At 43.5% G+C, this 18280-nt stretch overlaps 2 protein-coding genes across 2 annotated transcripts; both read right to left on the bottom strand.

Moving 5' to 3' along the window:
* Window positions 1–272: 272 nt before the first annotated feature.
* Window positions 273–5389, bottom strand: LOC119335233 (disease resistance protein Pik-2-like). Its single transcript, XM_037607392.1, has 3 exons — window positions 4162–5389; window positions 3087–3707; window positions 273–2200 (listed from the first exon to the last, which is right to left on the bottom strand). Exons 1-3 carry the CDS (start codon window positions 5251–5253, stop codon window positions 392–394), a joined length of 3522 nt encoding a protein of 1173 aa, XP_037463289.1. The 5' UTR covers window positions 5254–5389; the 3' UTR covers window positions 273–391.
* Window positions 5390–14568: 9179 nt separating this feature from the next.
* LOC119335234 (cysteine-rich receptor-like protein kinase 6) lies at window positions 14569–17699 on the bottom strand. The gene is made up of 7 exons (XM_037607393.1): window positions 17546–17699; window positions 17192–17354; window positions 16837–17101; window positions 16406–16646; window positions 16149–16293; window positions 15849–16046; window positions 14569–14771 (listed from the first exon to the last, which is right to left on the bottom strand). Exons 2-6 carry the CDS (start codon window positions 17333–17335, stop codon window positions 15861–15863), a joined length of 981 nt encoding a protein of 326 aa, XP_037463290.1. The 5' UTR covers window positions 17336–17354; window positions 17546–17699; the 3' UTR covers window positions 14569–14771; window positions 15849–15860.
* Window positions 17700–18280: the final 581 nt, after the last annotated feature.

The following is an 18280-nucleotide window of genomic DNA, read 5'->3' as shown; positions in this document are numbered from 1 at the left end:
CTTCTAACTTCAACTACAAGAGGGGACGAGATTAATTTAAGACAATTGAAAGGAAGGAAAATTGAAGGTAATTAATTAGGCTTTTGTTGGCACACCATAACAGGCTTTTGTTGCCAGCAGCACGTCAACCAGGGCTCACAGTTATTAAAGGTAAGCAGAAATCGAACTACTGGTAGAAGAGTGCACGTAGTATATTTTGACAAAAAAAACGTGTTTATGGCCAATAATCACACAAGCAATGTGGAAAACAGAAACATGTTTATGGCCAATAAGAACACAAGCAATGTGGAAAACAAGTATGCAAACAAACGAGGGCTTGCCAAGGCTGGATCCAGCTACTATTGAAAAGTGGGTGGAAAAGAGGATAAAACAGAGAGAAGATAATGGCTCTTCAAGACAATTGTGGTAGTTCCTCCAGCTTCACGGAAGGTCTCTTAGGATGACTGTCAAGCTGGCTAGCAAACTGTGTCCGGAATGCTTCATCATTGGTACCCCTGAGCAACACTTCCTTGAGTTCAGTTTGATAATTCAGGCCGGTAAGCTTATATGTTGCACTGGAACAGTCAATCTTTAGCAGCTCAAGATTCTTCATCGATTTTGATCCAAAGATTACATGCAACTCGCTGGAGCTGCAACCAATCTCAAGAATCTTCGCCTTTTCGAAGGTGGCCAACTGCTCTCCATACATCTCTGCGTAAAAATGGAGCTTGCCATCCTGAGGCTGCTTCACAAGAAGACGTAGAATGCACAGGTTGGGTAGCTTGGCAAGGAACTCAATGTCAGTTTTCTCCAAAGTGGTCATCTCCACATCCAACTTCCTGAGCTTGCTGAGTTGGTTCCATGGTAGAGGTAACTTTTCTTGAAGACCATACAGTTTAAGACTCTGTAGGTTTTTGCAAGGCAGGGGGATGCCATCCAAGGGGCCTTGATTGTCCTTGGCAAACCGCACTAACAAGGATTCCAAATGCACATGACCTGAGATTGCACAGAAGAAGTCCTTGCTGTTCTGCCTATTGATACCAGACACACCAAGCTTGCGCAATTGGGTGAGTTTCTTGAGCTCTTCCACAATGGCTTTTCCCCCGGAAGCACTGACATTGACAACACCTAGAGTGTGCAGTGCTGTCAGTTTTCCAGTCCCTTTTGGCACCTGAACACCAAGAAGGCCACGACGTCTGCGGAACTTTAGCAAGCTGCTGGATGGGGCAGGTGGTGTCAATGCTGAGATGGTGGTGCCAGTTCGGATATACTGCAACTTCTCTAACTTCACGATGTTCTTTGGCAGTCTGACTATGGAGGTGTGTCTCACATCCAGAGTCTGGAGCTGCCTAAGATCACCCAGTGAACTTGGCAGATGGAAAACTTCTCTACATCCTCGTAGGGAGAGAAACTTGAGGCGACGTAGCCGCTTCACCATCTCAATGAGATCTTCATCCTTTAAACCCGATGCATCCTCCAGATCAAGAACCCGAAGCAACCTCATACTTTTGGAGATGAAGAATGGTTCCCACTTTCCAAACACTGTGAGAGACCGTAGCCGCGAGAAGTCAATGCTCTCAAATACAATTATGTCTCTGTCCCAACTCTCCAATATGATAAGGTGTCGCCCTGTGCGTTGAGTGGTCAGAACACAATTGGCCCCAAGTTCAAAGACAAGGTTCTCTTCCATTCTTCGCGAGACGATATACTCACGGATGAAGCCATTGACCTGGCATGAGACCATCCTTGCGTCATTGAATGCAGTTGTGACTAACTGTGGTATCTGCTGGATTATGCTCAGATCAAGGAGCTTGGAGAAGAATTTCTCCCCTTTCTCCACCGCAGATTCTTCATCGCTGTCCCTGGAGTAGCCTTCTGCAATCCACCTCCTTACTAGTCGCCTTCTTCGAATGATTTGACCTCGAGGAAAAATTGATAGGTAAAAGATACATGGCTTGAGTGAATCTGGGCAAGTACGGAAATAGGAACGCATCCATTCAAATAGGCCCCGCAGACCATCATACTCCAGATTGGTCTCTAGGCGGTGCATAAATTTGTGATTCAGTGAATGCACCGTATCCATCAATGTTACTGTCTGCGTGGCCAATAAAGCAGCTATAGAAACTATCACTTTGGGAAGACCTCCACACTTCGAAATAAGTTCTTCGAGTTCCACATTCTTGTGACTTTTTAAAGGGCATGAGTGATTCTTCCTGCGTACCTATTGTTCAAACAATTTAACAGTTAATAATATCAAGTAATTAGCAATATATTCACTAATTACATTCTGTTGTTTTGGTTGCCAAATAAAGACTGATCAAATCTATGAACACATATAGTATGGTACATGCATGCATCAGTTCAGTGAACATTTGCAGAAAAAATAAATGAAATATTCATCGATACGTCTCTAAGTTATCCTATTCGGTTGCACAATAAAGAGTGATCGATCTATGAACACATAGGATGGCACATGCATGCATCAGTTCAACATTTGCAGAACAAATATATTCATCAACACGTCTCTAAGTTATCCTTTAATTGTGAACACCTTATATTTATCTATGTAAAATTAACAGTTTCTAATTATATAAATGGTGTTTAACAAGTTGTGCACCAAATTACTTCTCATACTTTGACAACTAGTGCACACAAACTGACTAGAGTTGCTAGGTGACAATGATATCATCAAAACAATGAAGAAAAATAGATACTTAATACGACAATTTCAACATAAGCATGGAAATTAAATTTCAAAAATGCATATTAGTCTATGCATAATGATACTATTGTTACTTCTATAACTACTTTGCCGATGTAGTTTGCACCTTCCATTTTCTTAGAATACTTTGCAAAATTTGGAAATACATATTAAAAATGTCATAGATATATATAAATGTTGTAATACTATTTCCACTAGAAACAAAAATGAATGCTTGTATGTAAAAGGGTGGTTTTCTTCGCAAGAAAAGCATATATGGTTGTATTTTTATATTTGACAAATATCATGTTTGTTTCATTTCTCTTTTATGCAGGTGGACATGAGTACTATAGCTCCATCAAAGAACAAAAAGCAGTTAGATACTGTTTCTTGTAAGAAAACACACCTCGTTTCTGAAGAGCTCCATGGCAGCAGCAGCTTCTAGACCTTTGACATTAAAGACTTGCTCTTCGTTATTTGCGCAATATGTGGCAAGGCTGGCTTCAGTTGTAATGGCAATGATAACACTTGAAGAAGGTCTAGATACCAATGCAGCCTTTATTAAGTCCCATTCTTCTTTGGACTGGAGATCATCAATAACAATGAGACACTTATGTTTGCTCAGAAGGTCGCGACACTCTTTAATGGGGTCTTTGTCTGAATGATGGTCCAAAAGTAGGCTTCGTGAAAAATCCCTTAAATTGAATGGATGTGATATGTCCACCCAACTATACTTGGTAAACTGGTTGGTCTGAAGCATTCTGTCATAGTACAAGTTTCTAACAAGAGCAGATTTCCCAATGCCAGCTATCCCCCAAACGGATATAATTGGGGAATCGCTGAAACATGCCTTAGCTGTATGATTGCGAAGTTCACTCATTTGTGACTCGCGTCCAACAAGGGGAAAGTTATCCATCCACTCATTGACTGCTGTCATGTCGGAGGAGCGAAGTTTTTCCAAGGAGGAATTTGGGCCAACTTCATGCACCATTGGTTTCTCTTCTTTGTCTCCATTGTCCCGAGAACCCTGAAGGAGGGGAGAAGTGTCAATTATCAAGCAGCGACCAAGGCAAGGTACACAAAGAACTTAATTGAAGTACTATAATCCTCACCAAAAAAAAAGCAATCTACTACTTGTGAAAATGACTATCTAGTACCGTTAAAATGGCCACACTTCTCAATGTCATGCACACCTGGCATCCCGGAGGTAGAACTAACGGGTGTGTGACTTAGTTAACTATGGTTTTGTTAAATTGTGATCTGAACATGGTTTGACACTAATGTATATTTCGGTAAGCACAAAACATTGTCGCGTACATGCATACAGTATCTGACATACCTTGGCTTCATGTTAATTATTTTGAAATTCAACATTTTAGAGTTCCCTGATGAAATTAGCATGCTTAGTAAATTAACAAATTCATAAGCTGAAAAAAAAATCCATGGATGTAATTGATGATGTTTCGTGCTCAACTAATTACCTCTTTGAAGAATGCACAAACTGAGTGCTCAGGTGAGAACTGCTTGAGCTCCACTGGTTGGTAAGCATGTCCAATGCACAAGCTTGCAATCTCAAATTGCTGTGTGGACACAACGATCCAACTGCCTTTCTTCATGTCTGGAAGGAATGTCCTCACGGCATCCCAATCCACCATGTCAGTCATGTTCTCCAGGACAACAAGGTAAGTCTTGGTGTTGACTTCGTGCACAAACTCCTTCAGGAGTTGCTCTTGTTCGGCCTTCATCTTTGTCAAGACATGTACACCCAGGTCTGCTCCATGTTTATCATGAGTGTCTGCGGCGTAGACCTGAGCCATGAAACGCCGCACAAACTCATTGGGGTTGAAAGGATGCATGAGCTTCACCCAGGCGCGACATTCGAAGTTCTTTCTGATTTCTGGATCATTGTACGCCTTCCTGATGATGGAAGTCGTCCCAAGATCCCCACATGTTCCCCAAACCGAGATAACCTGAAGGGGAATGTCGTTGCTGCCTTTGTTGGTGATCAACTGGGTGAGATCCCCCAAGCCTTGCTGCCTCCTCGCGGCGTCCCTTGCCTCGACGAGCATGTTGAATGCTGACGCACCAAGGGAGGTGCCTGGCGCAGCCATCTGGTGCTGCGTGGCAGCTGCCTTGGAGCCAGAGTCGCTGATGAGGTTGTAGCGTGAGTTCCTGGTACTCACATCCTCCACCCTCGCCTTGAGCTGCCCGATTTCGCTGACAGCCTCGTCAAGCGACAGTTGAGACGGTGGCAGCCCTATGCACCAAGATGGGACCATCCGCCACCACCACCCGGTCTTGGTGTCGAGGTGGACGACGAACTCGATGCAGTCCTCCACATCGTAGGCCAGCTCGCGGACCTGTCGCACCCAGGTCATCACCACCTTGTTCTCCACGCGCTCTGTGGTAGCGACATTGAGAAATGAGTGCATCATCTCAAACTCGCCTGTGATGAACACGAGGTCGCGCTGCGCGCTCTCCCGGAGCTTGGCCTCCTCCTCGATGGCCGACTGGGCCTTGGTGAGTGCGCCCTCCACCACCGACTTGGCCAACCCAACAACCAGGTCCGCCATGGCTGCAGCCTGGTACCTCTCAAGATTGTGTGTTTCTTGTGGGTGATGCTAGTGCTTGATGGGGTTGTTGTGCATCGACTTGTGGAAGATGGCATTCTTAAAGGGGGAGATGGCTAGCCATAAGGCAACAAATTAATCATCTGCCAAACTTGCTGGCTAGATCTGTGAGATGTGGTCAAGTCTTCGCCGATCCACTGTAAATTAATTTAATCTTCCGGCCTGGTAACAGCTAATGGCTCTCTGGAGCAGGTATTTTTCAATGAGTACTCGCATAACTCTTTGTTTTTCTATCTTTCTTAGGGGCTGTTCGGCAACTCACTGCTCCCTGAAATTCTAGGATCTGCAGAGCACCTGTTCCCCCGCTCCCTACTTTTTACCTTCAACTCCACCAACTCCCGGAGCGAGAGCGTGGAGTTGGAGGGATGCCGAACAGGCCTTTAATATCTTCCCTGCAACTCTTTGTTTTTTATCTTTCTTATTAATACCCTCACAGAAGTATTACGCAGAAGGTCCTGGAGCTGTTTAAGAAGACCAAGGACCATCACAAACTCCCTCTCGAAGATGGCAAGAAAAGACACAGGCAAGTTTTGGAAATCGTAATAAAATATGAGAGGGTTAGTTTCTCATGATCTGTGCATCATATGTTATGGCACATCAATAATTTATTTTATACAAGGACATGTATTATGGCCAAAAACCAGGCCCACAAAATCGAAATAACAAAAGCGAAATAACAAAACATACTATCATATTTTTGCTAGCACCGGACTTGTGAGTTGTGACAATGTGTTTTCCAATCATCCGCCACTAAATAGACAAGGATGAAGCCAAGTGAAATTACCTTTAAAGTCAACAATCAGCGAACATGAAGATGATATTTCCATGTCATTGTCGCAACATCAAATTCTAGACCTAGGGTTTTCACCCTGGATATCAGATACGAAATTCCACAAAAAAAAGACACAAATATGAACATGTTTTCAAATTAATATAAATTTTATATGACAAGCAAGTTTTTCGTTGAAGTAAGTACTTACCGTAGTTTCCCCCCAAAAAAAAGTACTTGTTGTAGTATCATGTAGACTACATATTGATAGAGCAATTAATTGTTGGAAGAGCAAGTAGCTTCATCTTAATTGTTAAACAACGATGTTTCCTGATAAAATGGAGAAGTTCATGGATATTTCATTAATAGAATCAAACCATTACAGCAGTGCCTTAAAAGATAAACAAAGGGAAATGACTTTGTTTTTGCAGGCCTAACTTGTATTACTCAAACTTCATCAGGATTACAGTCCGCTAGACAGAGTTCTACTGTGTTGGTGGGACAAGGTACATTCCAAAGAGCAGTTCTAGCTTCTAATCTACCATAATTGGCAAGGAAGTGATTAGTAGTATTCTGGGTACACTTTATATGAGTAAAACAAGTCTGAACAAAGCAAGCTTAACATCCACGCAGAAAATGGCATAGGAAGCAAAGCCCAACGTGATAATACTCCAGGATCTTAAACTATGTAATGACATCAAAAGAAAACAAAAGGACTCGTGGCTCAAGTCCTTGAAACTCACATATTTCTTGCTAAACAATTCGTCTATGGCAAAGGCCCCATTGGCTTTATTTTTGTCATTTCTTCTGTAAGAGTAGGACATTGGGAACACCCTTATTAAGAGATTATTCTATCAATCCTAGAGCAGACAAAAAGCTAAGATGGCTTGGATCGATGGATCTGTCTGGATATGCTTTGTTACACACCAACAATTAATAATGGGGCCTTTGCCATAGACGAAAAGCCAATGGCTTAGGTTAAAGGATCTTCCTTGCTATAATTCGGAGTTATGAGAAGAGTTGGGTATTTTAGACAGGTATTATCAGATCTGTGACACGAGCTGGATATATATTCGAAATAAGAATTGACAGATCTATGAGGTGACAGCATTTCTTACAGGGAGACTTCTGTAGAGACCAGAGCTGAAGTCATTACAAACCATGTGGGTACTAGCCATTTCCCTTGTCCTGGCAACTGCCATCATCTATGAGATGCGCAAGTTTTATATCAATAGGTGGGTGAATCACATTAATTGGATATGTACAATCCTCACATCAATACGGGTAGCATGTTGTGAGTGGTGGAAGTCCACAAAAGCAATAAGACTGTTTTCTTTAACTCGCTAACTACCTCAGCTTTGTGTTAGTTGGCTAAATCAAAGCTAATGCTTTGCTAACCACCATCAATGGTGGTTGAGCTCTCCTTTTCGATCGGTGACTGAGCCTTGGTCAGCGGTCCTTGGCCAGGCCAACCACAACGTTCCCACTTGCAATTATCACCTACCGTCGGTGCACTGGGCCAAATGCATTTTATACTACGATCATCGATGCACTGAGGTCATAAATTTTTTAATCAACATAGTGAGCAGCATCTTGTGATCAGTTTGCCCACATGGTGTGTAGGAACAAGCCATCATAGCACTACATTAAACAACCATCCACTACATCTGCCAGCCTAGATTGGACCGTTGGAGGGTGTAGCCTTCCTTGAAAGTGTTTTCTAGGACTAGTGTCTTCTGCCTTCATTTGTTCTGTTTTGATGGGTGTGATTGATTTTACTTTTTGGATTAATTTGGTTTTTTTTGGATGGTGATGTGTCTAAGTTCATTTACATTGGTTGCTTGCATGCACTAGAACAGTATGTGGCGCTTTAGAGGTGATTCTGGGACACAACTCTCAGTTGGCCAATGGGTGCACCTATGGTTGTTTCTCACTATGATAGAGAAGTCGGAGTTGCGTGTGGAAGGGCCCCCGCGGGGTGGTTTCAGTGGATGGTGCTCTCTGGATGTTGTGTGAGAATAGGTCGGTGTGAGGCTTGCAACTTTCTCTAGTGAAGCTCTTTATCAAAAATCGGAGTTGCCATGTCATCCACACTTTGGTCAGCTTTTTGGCAATGCTTTGTGGCTCGGTGCAACCTCTCGATGGTTTCTAAGTTTGTGCTTGTCCTAGGTAAAGTCAAAGTCATCTGATCAGGTGTGATGGATGATGTCGAGAACACTCTTGGTTGGCATCGATCACCTAGTTACTTCGTTGGTTCGGTCATGATCTTGTGAGTGGCCAGGTCGTCCACGAGTGCTCCTTTTAGGGTTTGTAATCTAGGTTTTCGTCCGGTTTTCCTCTAATTAACTAGCCAAATGTCTTCTTAATCAATGAAAATGGCAAATATTTTTCCTCGTTTTAAAAAAACTCTCGGATGGTTTAGGTTCTGCCCGTAGCTAACCGTTGCTATAACCAATATTATCGGAGAACCCGCCTGGAAAACAAATCGAAATCACCTCAGATGGGAAGCGTTCATGATCTCTCACAACAAACAAACAAATGATCTATGGCATCCACATAGAAATTATCTCATAATTACATTCTATTTCATAACACACTCAAATATATTTAATAGTTCACATCCAAGATACACAACAAAGTAACCAAATCTAAATAGTTGTATTGAGCAAATGGATTTTTGTTATGTTGTTGTCATCTCAAGTGTAGATCTCGCTTCTTCATGCCTGTTGGCGGGTGATCATCGAGATGTCCTAGATTATCCGACCAAGGGTTAAACCACTCCAATCACTTTAGAGACAAGGACGCAGTTTACCCAGGTTCAACCCACCTGGGAGGTGTAACACCCTATTCCTGCTTTACGTGTTATTGCTTGTATATTGAGAGCTCATTTTCTTATGCCAAGCGCAGTGAGCTCTAAGTGTTCTAATGGGGGTCCATCCTCTGCACGACATCCTCCCCTCTCTTATATGTCTTCGGATGGAAACTCTCTCTCTTACCACTTGTGCGACCGGTCGAGATGGAGGAGACACTTCCCCCCCATGTCGTCCATGCGAGAGCCCACCATGACACCATAGAGTTGGTTGTAGTAGGTGACGGCCTCACGTACAGTTGTGTCATACCCTCGTAGTACATGTCACTATATCCAACCACCCACTATAGATAAACTAATCACATATTTCTCTCCTCTATGCCCATGAAAGTGAAGTGATATGAAATTGATGTTCGCACGTCACAATTAGAGAAGTCGGTTACATCACAACATAATATCAAAGCATTAAACTATATTCAACTTCACAAAATTACTAGCAATAAGGTTTATCCCATGTCATCAAGAACATAACAGACTACTCACAACACATCATATGAATCATTATCAATGGAGATGAAACTATGATTAGCAATCTGAACATATGAATCTTTCACCAATAAAACTTCTAAGCATCAACTACACAGAGTAATCAACACCAGAAATTATACTCAGCAAAGGATCTGAGGTAATAGTTCATATGGATCAAAAAGCTGGAGTTGAGGGAGATGATGGTGATGATGGTATTGATGAAGATGTTGATGGAGATGATGATCCCAATGATGATCGGAGTGTTGGTGATGGCGATGGCTTCAATTTCCCCTTCTCGGTGGGATCAGCTTGTCAGAGAGCAAAAGTGCTTCGCCTCTGTACCAGATCACAGAAGATGACGAAGAAACCCATAAAAATCCCCGTAGGGTTTTCCCCCAAAATGAAAAATAGGCTAAATAGTGTCACAAGAAGGTGCCTATGAACCCCACACAGCCACACCATGCGGCCAGGGGGTGTCCGCATATGCTCCACGGGGGCCACCCTAGCTCCATCTGCTAGCTCCATAGGTCTTTTCATCCAAAATATTTTTTTAACTTTTTGGTGATTTATTGAATTCTTGAATTTTTCTTTCTGTTTTTGAAATTTTTCATAATTTCTCTCTCCATGTGGTACATGAAAACTGAAGGGAAAGTATATTAGAACTAACCTATAATATGCAAAATATTGATAATAAAAAGGGAATTTTAATAAAAAATAGTGATGCAAAATGGACTATCATAGTCCCCGGCCTTGCTAGCTGGCAGCCACTCTGAGCGGACACGGCGTCAGCTCACGGGCGGAGAAACCGAATCATCACTCTCAACTAGGACGCCAACATGAATTCTAGAGTAAGAATATGAGGCGTCGTCCTGCCTACCAGTCCCATGAGCAATGGGAAGAGAGCCAGCCCTTTAGGGGTTTGACACCATTTGCACGGCTTCCCTCCAATAGAAGGCGAGGCACCATGCTCTTCAATGCATACCTCTCATTTCCTCCTCTACCTCTTACTTCTCTCCACTCCCTCAAGATGTCCTCTGGCTTCATGGCCTTCCTCCCTTGCCACCCTGCCCCCTCGCCACCTCCTCTCTTGATGCCATACGAGTATTCGATCGAGCCACCCCGGGCTCGATGGATAGTATCCTGGAGGTGGGAAGAGTCTATGAGGAGCAAGTGGCATGCAAGGGCGGTGTGGATCTATGACACTGCACGCTTGGACTGAGGTATGGTGAGACCTTTTGGACGCCCATGAATGTGCTCGCATTCACCCGACCCTCGATAAACCCTCGACCTTGTGTTAGAGGGAGGCCATTGAGCCATATGTCCTTGTGTTGCGCATCAATCATGAATCTACCCCGTTGGAGTGTGAATGGATGAAGTCGCGCAGCTCCCGACAGAGCTGATCTAATCTTCAATTGGGTGGCCCGGGGGCGCAACCCTAGGACCCCACTTGAACAAGTTGTTTGGACTTCCTGTTATCATTCACCGCCGGCTGGCCCGTCCACCTCACGGTGACCTTGAGCCAAGAAGGGCCTCTGTAGGATGTCGGTGACAACGAGGGAGGTGATGCCGGAGACGAAGATGAATATTAGCTCTGCTAACTTTTTTTCATTTTGATAGGGTCGAGTCCCTGTAGTGAATCACTTCCTTGTTATTATTATCTTTTGTGTTGAACTAAATCTGAACTTTCCTGTGATGTTGTTAGCTACTCGGTGAACCCGACCTTTTTTTCTGCAATTTATTAGAACAAGTTACCAATGTTCGTCGTTTTAAGAAGAAACATTGGCGCAAGCCATGCTGAGGGACAAGGGTGGCCTAGCCACCCCGCGCCCGGCTTGGAAGGGTTTGGCGAGCCCCTGCGCACTGGGGACCGATACCTCACTGCCTGGATTCCTGGGCACCCCTTATCCATTCCTTTTGGTCAGTCGATACAGGATCCCTGCAAAGTGCAAACATTCTCATGTTCCCTCGTAATAGGTGTAGATGACAAGAAGACCACGGGATCGGAAAGCAATAGGATGTTCATTAGAGTTGGTACACATATAACCACAAGCTTAAATGAAATGAGTATAGCGTGATAAAGGTGGGTAGATCCAAAAAGAAAGGGAACCCAGGGAGTCCCTGGGCACCCTCGGGCCTTAGTAGTCGGGGTGTCCTCCCCGGGACAGAGATGAAGGGAAGCCCGCGGTCCACTAAGTGCGATGCTTGGGGAGTCGTTCCCAAGAACAGACTGGCAGGGATTTCCTTCCTTAGGGTTAGAAACTTGCGCAGGTGCTCGATTTTCCATGGATTGTGCACAGGCACACTTCTTCAGGGCTTGTCTTCCCCTCTCGTGACAAGTTGCAACAAAGGACAAACCCCCTGCTCTGAGTGCATGAGATCATATGTGTCATTGCTCGAGTAGCCTACTGGCCAATCATCAAAGCTCCTCAAGGAGATTGATGTTCTTCGTGGTTCTTCTTCTTCTATGTACTCCTGTAGCCCGGGGGGCAAAGGTGAGCTCATAAGGGAGCATTGCTTCCCCCATAATGAAGGGAGAATGACATCTCGTGTCTGGCCCTGCTACAGGGGGTCCGAATTGACCACAACATGGAGGGGGGTGTTCGTTGCCCCACCTCTAGCCACTTTTCTTGAGCTTGTCAAAAGTACAAGTTGTGATTCCCTTCAGGATGAGGGCGCTGGCCCTTCCGCTCGTCCTTTGTTGTGCAGATGAGCGATAGAGGCCTAGAAGATTTTTATCCCGAGTCCTCTGTAGTACTTGGTGAAGATGGCGCTAATGAATTGTGTGGCATTGTTGGTGATGATGCAATTGGGGACCATGAAACAATACACAATTCCTTGGAAGAATCTGATTGCGGTGCTGGGGGTGACCTTGGTGATGGTTGGGTTGTTGTAACATGGTTGATGCCTTCATCGTACAAAATTCAACGTTATGATGTGTGATAAGGGGGCTTAATAGCACGATCAAAAATGAGCGCAGAAAAAATTCCACCCAACCCCCGCATCGCGTCGCGTGCGACCGGGGGGCAACCCAGCACGTGCGGCGATGGAGCCTCCTTTCTCCTCCGCGTGGTGGTGGTCGGTCCGGGATGACTTCGGCGGGCGGAGGCGCCACACTGCGTGAGGCATGGCGGCACTGCAGCAGTTGCTACATCGGTGTGGAGGGCTATGGTGACTCCGGTGGTGCGTGCCCGGTGGTGGCGGTGGCGCGACTGGCCTGCTGGCTCCGAAGCGCGGTGATCTCGGGCCTCGTCTTCACCCATGGCATGTGGTGTGCTATCGGCTACAGGGAATGTGTCCTCGCGTCCATGCGGGGCATGGTGCTCCTCTGCCCGGTGGCTAGCATCGGTGCGGCAGCTACCTCGTCGTAGCGCAGGGTGGGCTGGCCGGGACTTGCCAGATCTGGCCCCACAGGTGACGGCCCCGATCTGAGGTCTTGGGACCGTGGCTTTGGGTAGTGGTCGACAAAGGTAGCGCGACGAGCAATGTGGGGTTGTCTAGGGGAAAGATGCTTCCTTTCGTCTCGTTTCTCCGATGGGCGGTGACCACGGGATGGGCGGGGGTTGGGAGCTGTGTGATCCCAGATGCCGGGGCGACGGCCTTGAAAGGTGGTCTGCATGGTCAGCCCTCCGACGAGCGACGTTGCGGTGGTGGTGGTGTTTCTCCTTGGTTGTGTGGGAAGCAAGGAGCGAGGCGGCGGAGATCTTGGCGGTGGCGGTGCTCCGGTGATGGCATCTCCCAAATCGTGGTGTGGAGGCTTGGTTTGGTGGCGGAGGACTTGGACCGTAGTACCTCCATGTGGCGTGGGATAGTCTTGGAGCGAAAGCTTGGCTCTCCGGAGCCAACAACGACAATGCTTGTGGGTGTCGTGTCCCTCTTGGGGGCGTCGTGGTGGTCTCTCACCCCGCATCAAGTCTTTGGGTGAAAACCCTTGATCATATCTTTGATCTCGATGGCGACATCGTGTTTCGTTATCACCCTCTTGAGGGCGTCGTCATGGAGCTTGGGAGCCCTTCGGTTGCGTTTGTTCGACATCGGTGGGCGAGCTTGGATCCTATCTTGAAGCTCCTTCGGCTCTAGCTTGGAGTGGTCCTAACGAATCCCTATCTTTTACACGCGACGTCGAGGGCAGCACACTCGGTCCTCATTGTCTGCAGGCAGGATCGGTGCTCCACGGCCTGGAACAAGAGGGCAGGGGGTCCTCTCCGGCAACAACTTGGTGTGTGTGTTTCATCGACGTCTGTGGTTTCTCATGGAGGCGTGGTGTTTCTTCTAGTCAGTAGTCTCAGGTGTGGCGTGATGAAGTGTGGGAACTCCTGTAATCTTGTTTTATCTTTGATCTGCTTTGCAAGGGGTTTTCCCATCACATTGTATTGGTTAGGGCATGCTGCTTTATATATAAAGCGGGGTGCAAGCCATTTTCGGTATAGCACGATCATGCACTAATGTAATGAGTGGAGACATCTGATGTGATATTCTGATATAGTTTACTATTGGACGACTGATTTCACACTAGAAGTGATATACATACACTCTTCGTTCCATGCCTGTAATTTGTTTTTGAATGTAAATAATACTCTCTCTGATCCAAAATAAGTGTCATGAATTTAAACTACACTTATTTTGGATCGAAGAGAGTAAATTTTTTGTGACCTTGCATCGAGCACACTCTGACTCTGTTGTCAAAACATGTGAAGGACCCTGTGTGGTCCGAAACTGTTGAGCACTGGCAGAGTGGTAATGTTTGTCTAAATTTTGTGGTGCTGTATGAAACTTTAATTAAATCATATTACTCCCTCTAGTGTCAAAAATGTTCTCATATTATGGGACAAAGGGAGTAAACTTTTTGGATTTTGCTTAGTAATCAAAACCATCTGAATCTCGCACGACATGAATGCACACGCGTACACCTTTGGGAGGAGTCCGTCGTGCTATTTTTTTGGTTTCAATCAGAGAACTGTGTAGGCGGCAGACATACTTTTGCTCCGGGTATGACGTTGCGACGCTAGTCACCCCTTTTAACAATTTGAGATTGGAAAATTTCATTTTTATAGAAGAGCTAACTGGTACTTGTACCATCTTAATAACTATATATCTAGGTCAGCGAAATTAAATCTTATATCTGAAATGAACAGAGACAATTTTAACATTAATGTTGCATATCAAGTCAAAAGTTAATAATAAATTACACCATTGATTTTACAAAATAAATTAAACTTCAATATCTCTGCAATGAAATGACATCGAAGGGTCTTATTTCCAAATTATAATCTTCCAGCAATAACAGAGCATGTTTCATTTCTTGTTGTAACCAGAAACATACCCAAGCTTCTTGCTTGTAGTAGACACACGGAAAATCTGAAAATTCATGTATATATATGTATACCATGTTAGAATCATATCAAATGTCTAGCGTAAACTATATAGATGCTCATCCAGATGTTTGATTTTTTTTAGATCATAGATGTTTCATTAAAAAAAAGGGGCAGCCCCAGTGCATGCAGCTCCCGCTTGCGCAGGGTCTGGGGAAGGGTCCGACCACTTTAGAAGAAACAAACTAAATGTGCATTTAGCTGACAACATTATTATTGACAAAATTATGAAGATGCCTACCAGGTTGAGTAGGTCTTACTCAAAGCATTCTTGCTATACATGAGAAGATGAAAATAATAATAATTTGTTTCTCTATATGACGAGTGCAACATAGAACTGAGCAGACACATATATAATGCAATTTATATTGACAAACTAATAAGGTCATATTGATGGTTAGAGTATCATCGTGTCACCTATTCAGAAATTTCTGCCGTGGTGATCCAGCCTATTTAAGTAAAATGTGCGATGAACCTCCTTAAGTATGGATATACAGCTTTGTTTCATGGTGCAAACTTGCAGCTAAAAAATGACTCTTCGAGTATTCCGTTCATCTAGATAGAAGACTTTTTCTGATGTAATATGCACTTCTTGCTTGAAGATCCAACATTAGGCCACATAAGTACATGGGGCCGGGTATCAGGGAAAATGTTTCGTCCACTCAAAAACTCTACATTCTGTATTATTCAGACCAGATATGTGTTGTTATTACTCCACTCAAACTGGAAATACATAAAATCCCTTTTCTTGATGAATGTCCAAATGAATGTGTATGGTAGTTTATATTCAAATTAGCAACAAAACATAAAGAACTTCAAAATAATTTGATGACAGATAATCTAAAACATGTGAATGTATGTAACAAAATGCATCTACATGAATATGAGTGCAGTTTTGTCACTTAAAACATTTGTGCATACACACCATCTACGAGAAGCAGTTGTCTGGCTTTAGTTACCAGCCTTCCGAAACAAAACTACCATTAAGTTAAGAATTCTCTGCTTTAAATGGAATTATATCATCTCAATAGATAACTTCTTAATTTAGTCCCTGTCATCTTACCTTGTTTAACATTTAGCTTGGACGTAGTCCTTCGAGTGTGCCAACAATTGCTTCTATGGGAGGTCTATTTCTCCGATCGATTTCTACACATCTTGTCCCAATTTCAATGCATGTTTTAACTTCTTGGAGGCTTCCTGTATCTAACGATGCATACTTGGACTTGGATGTTATATGCTGCAGTGTCCAATCTTTACGCACCTGCAGAAGTGGAGTCAAGATTCTTGGTCATAATATATAAACTGAATGTACACCATAAACATTCATTTCAATTCCATATAAAAAAGTAAAATCTCCTCCTACTTTATCAACAAAATTTCTTGCTGATGGTTGTTCACGAGGATTCTGCTCTCCTGTGGTGATCTCGATTATCAATAGGCCTAAACTATATATGTCTGACTGGGCCGAGATTTCACCTCTGTAAAGATATTCTGGAGCCATGTAGCCACTGGATGACATTAAAATTGGAAGTTAAATAGGCAAAACTGGAGTGGCAAAAAGAGAATTTGAAATGTAGGCAAGGAATAAACTAATGTTATGAAATTTCATGATTAGCTTACTAAGATCCCACAACTGTTTGTGTGCATAATCGGGTTTGCTCTTGGCCAAAGACTCTTGAGAGTGCAAAGTCCGCGATCTTTGGCACCATATTTATACCCAACAATATATTTTCAGGCTTCAAATCCATGTGAACAATGGGAATATCCAACTTGTGTAGGAAAAACAATCCCTGGCAAATCCCCTTGATTATTTTGAAGCGTGTGTCCCAATTGATTTCCTGTTTAGCTGATGCTTTGGTCTCTGTATATAGGTGTAAAAAAGATAAAGAATCTGAAAGGTAAAAAATGTAAACATACATCACAGAAACTAGGCGGGGCCTCGAAACTCTAAACAATTTAGAGAAGTGATGTCCTAGGTAGCACCAATTTGGAATGAAACATCAAGGAGTAGAATAGAAATGCAAAAATATGTTGGATAATGTATTGCATACCAAATAGATTCTCTTGAAGGCTACCGTTAGGTAAATACTCATAGCAGATTAAACTTTCAGTGATGTCTGCCTGGATGTATCTTTTATCAAACTGCACCAATTTCTTCTGTGTTTCAGTGCAGAATCCAACTAACTCTACTATGTTTACATGCTTGAGCGCCATAATATTCTGAACCTCTTTACTAAATGTTTTGTCAGCTGACATTGGTGCGTTGTCCTGAAGTTTCTTCACAGCAATCACTTTGTCATCATCTGGTACAATTCCCTGTTTAATCTCATACATTTTTACTGTATATTAGCATATTTGTATCAACCTTAATTGGAAGGACAATAAATATCAAGGGAAAAATCAAACCTTATAAAGTGTTCCAAAAGGACCTTCACTTATTATTCGATCTTCGGCGAAATTGTTAGTAATTTTCTTCAAAAAGTCGATTGGCAATTGTTTCGGTAGTTCAGGGCTATGCTTGCTCTCTTGGATTTTACTTCCGGTGGCCATTTCTGATGATTGAGGAAACCTGCGGGAGACACAAGTTGTGAATTAATTGCTACACAATTTGTCATTTCACCAAAGTAGCAGTTGCTTAACAACGTCCGTAAGACTCCAAATGCAAGATTTAACATGATACTTTTGGAGAAGGAAGAGCGAAACTTAGCATGATGGTTCTGCGGACATCTAGAGATAACTCATGAGCATGATGTTACTGACCTTGAGAGGAGGAGCAGTGGAGCACTAGCTTGGGGGATCCTTGCTGCGAAGAGAGAAACGAGATATCTGTCTCCTTGCTGCTTGCTAGCTAGCTGCAAGCGGGCTTATAATGAAGCAGCACGGTCGAGGAGGAAGAGGGGAAAGTTGACCTGACTAGAGCTTAAGTTGAGTCTTTCCATAGGTCGAGTTAACAAAAGATATGTGCCCATCAGGTCCATGTGATTAGATGCCTAGCAACTAATGGTGGTTGCAGCCTTGTATTACGAGGAACTAATAACAAGCAACCATTGGACCAAATATTTGAACGGCATAGAGGAAGTCTTCCATCTCCATCGATAATGCACATGGACAGCTTTGGTAACTTTGGCAGGTGTTTTTGTTTTTTGTTTTGTGGAATAACTTTCGCAGGTTGGTTAATACAGGATCATGCTTCACAATCGATTGCTTAGGAGATGGTGTAATTAATCTAGTGACAAACACGATATCGTATTAAGTGGCAATTAGGATTATGAAGTACTCCCTCCGTTCCTAAATATAAGTCTTTGTAGAGATTTCACTATGGACTAGATACGAAGCAAAATGAGTAAATCTACACACTAAAGTGCATCTATATACATCCGTATGTGGTTCATAGTGAAATCTCTACAAAGACTTACATTTAGGAACGGAGGAAGTATATAGTAGTAATATGTAGCTGTTGCCTGTTAGTCGCTCACAAAGTGGCATCAAGAATAT

The sequence above is a fragment of the Triticum dicoccoides genome, chromosome 7B (genome assembly GCF_002162155.2).
Source record: "Triticum dicoccoides isolate Atlit2015 ecotype Zavitan chromosome 7B, WEW_v2.0, whole genome shotgun sequence".
Lineage (NCBI taxonomy): Eukaryota > Viridiplantae > Streptophyta > Magnoliopsida > Poales > Poaceae > Triticum > Triticum dicoccoides.
This window is presented reverse-complemented; position numbering and strand designations above follow the sequence as displayed.

What these genes read in the sequence shown, in the direction of transcription:
- LOC119335233 (XM_037607392.1), bottom strand. Translation starts at nt 5,253, where the DNA reads ATGGCGGACCTGGTTGTTGGGTTGGCCAAGTCGGTGGTGGAGGGCGCA. An exon ending in TTTGTGCATTCTTCAAAGAG is followed by an intron (nt 3,708 to 4,161) that starts GTAATTAGTTGA and finishes CCCCTCCTTCAG; the next exon opens with GGTTCTCGGGACAATGGAGA. An exon ending in TGGAGCTCTTCAGAAACGAG is followed by an intron (nt 2,201 to 3,086) that starts GTGTGTTTTCTT and finishes TTTGAACAATAG; the next exon opens with GTACGCAGGAAGAATCACTC.
- LOC119335234 (XM_037607393.1), bottom strand. Translation starts at nt 17,335, where the DNA reads ATGGCCACCGGAAGTAAAATCCAAGAGAGCAAGCATAGCCCTGAACTA. An exon ending in CTTTTGGAACACTTTATAAG is followed by an intron (nt 17,102 to 17,191) that starts GTTTGATTTTTC and finishes GAGATTAAACAG; the next exon opens with GGAATTGTACCAGATGATGA. An exon ending in CCTTCAAGAGAATCTATTTG is followed by an intron (nt 16,647 to 16,836) that starts GTATGCAATACA and finishes ACCTATATACAG; the next exon opens with AGACCAAAGCATCAGCTAAA.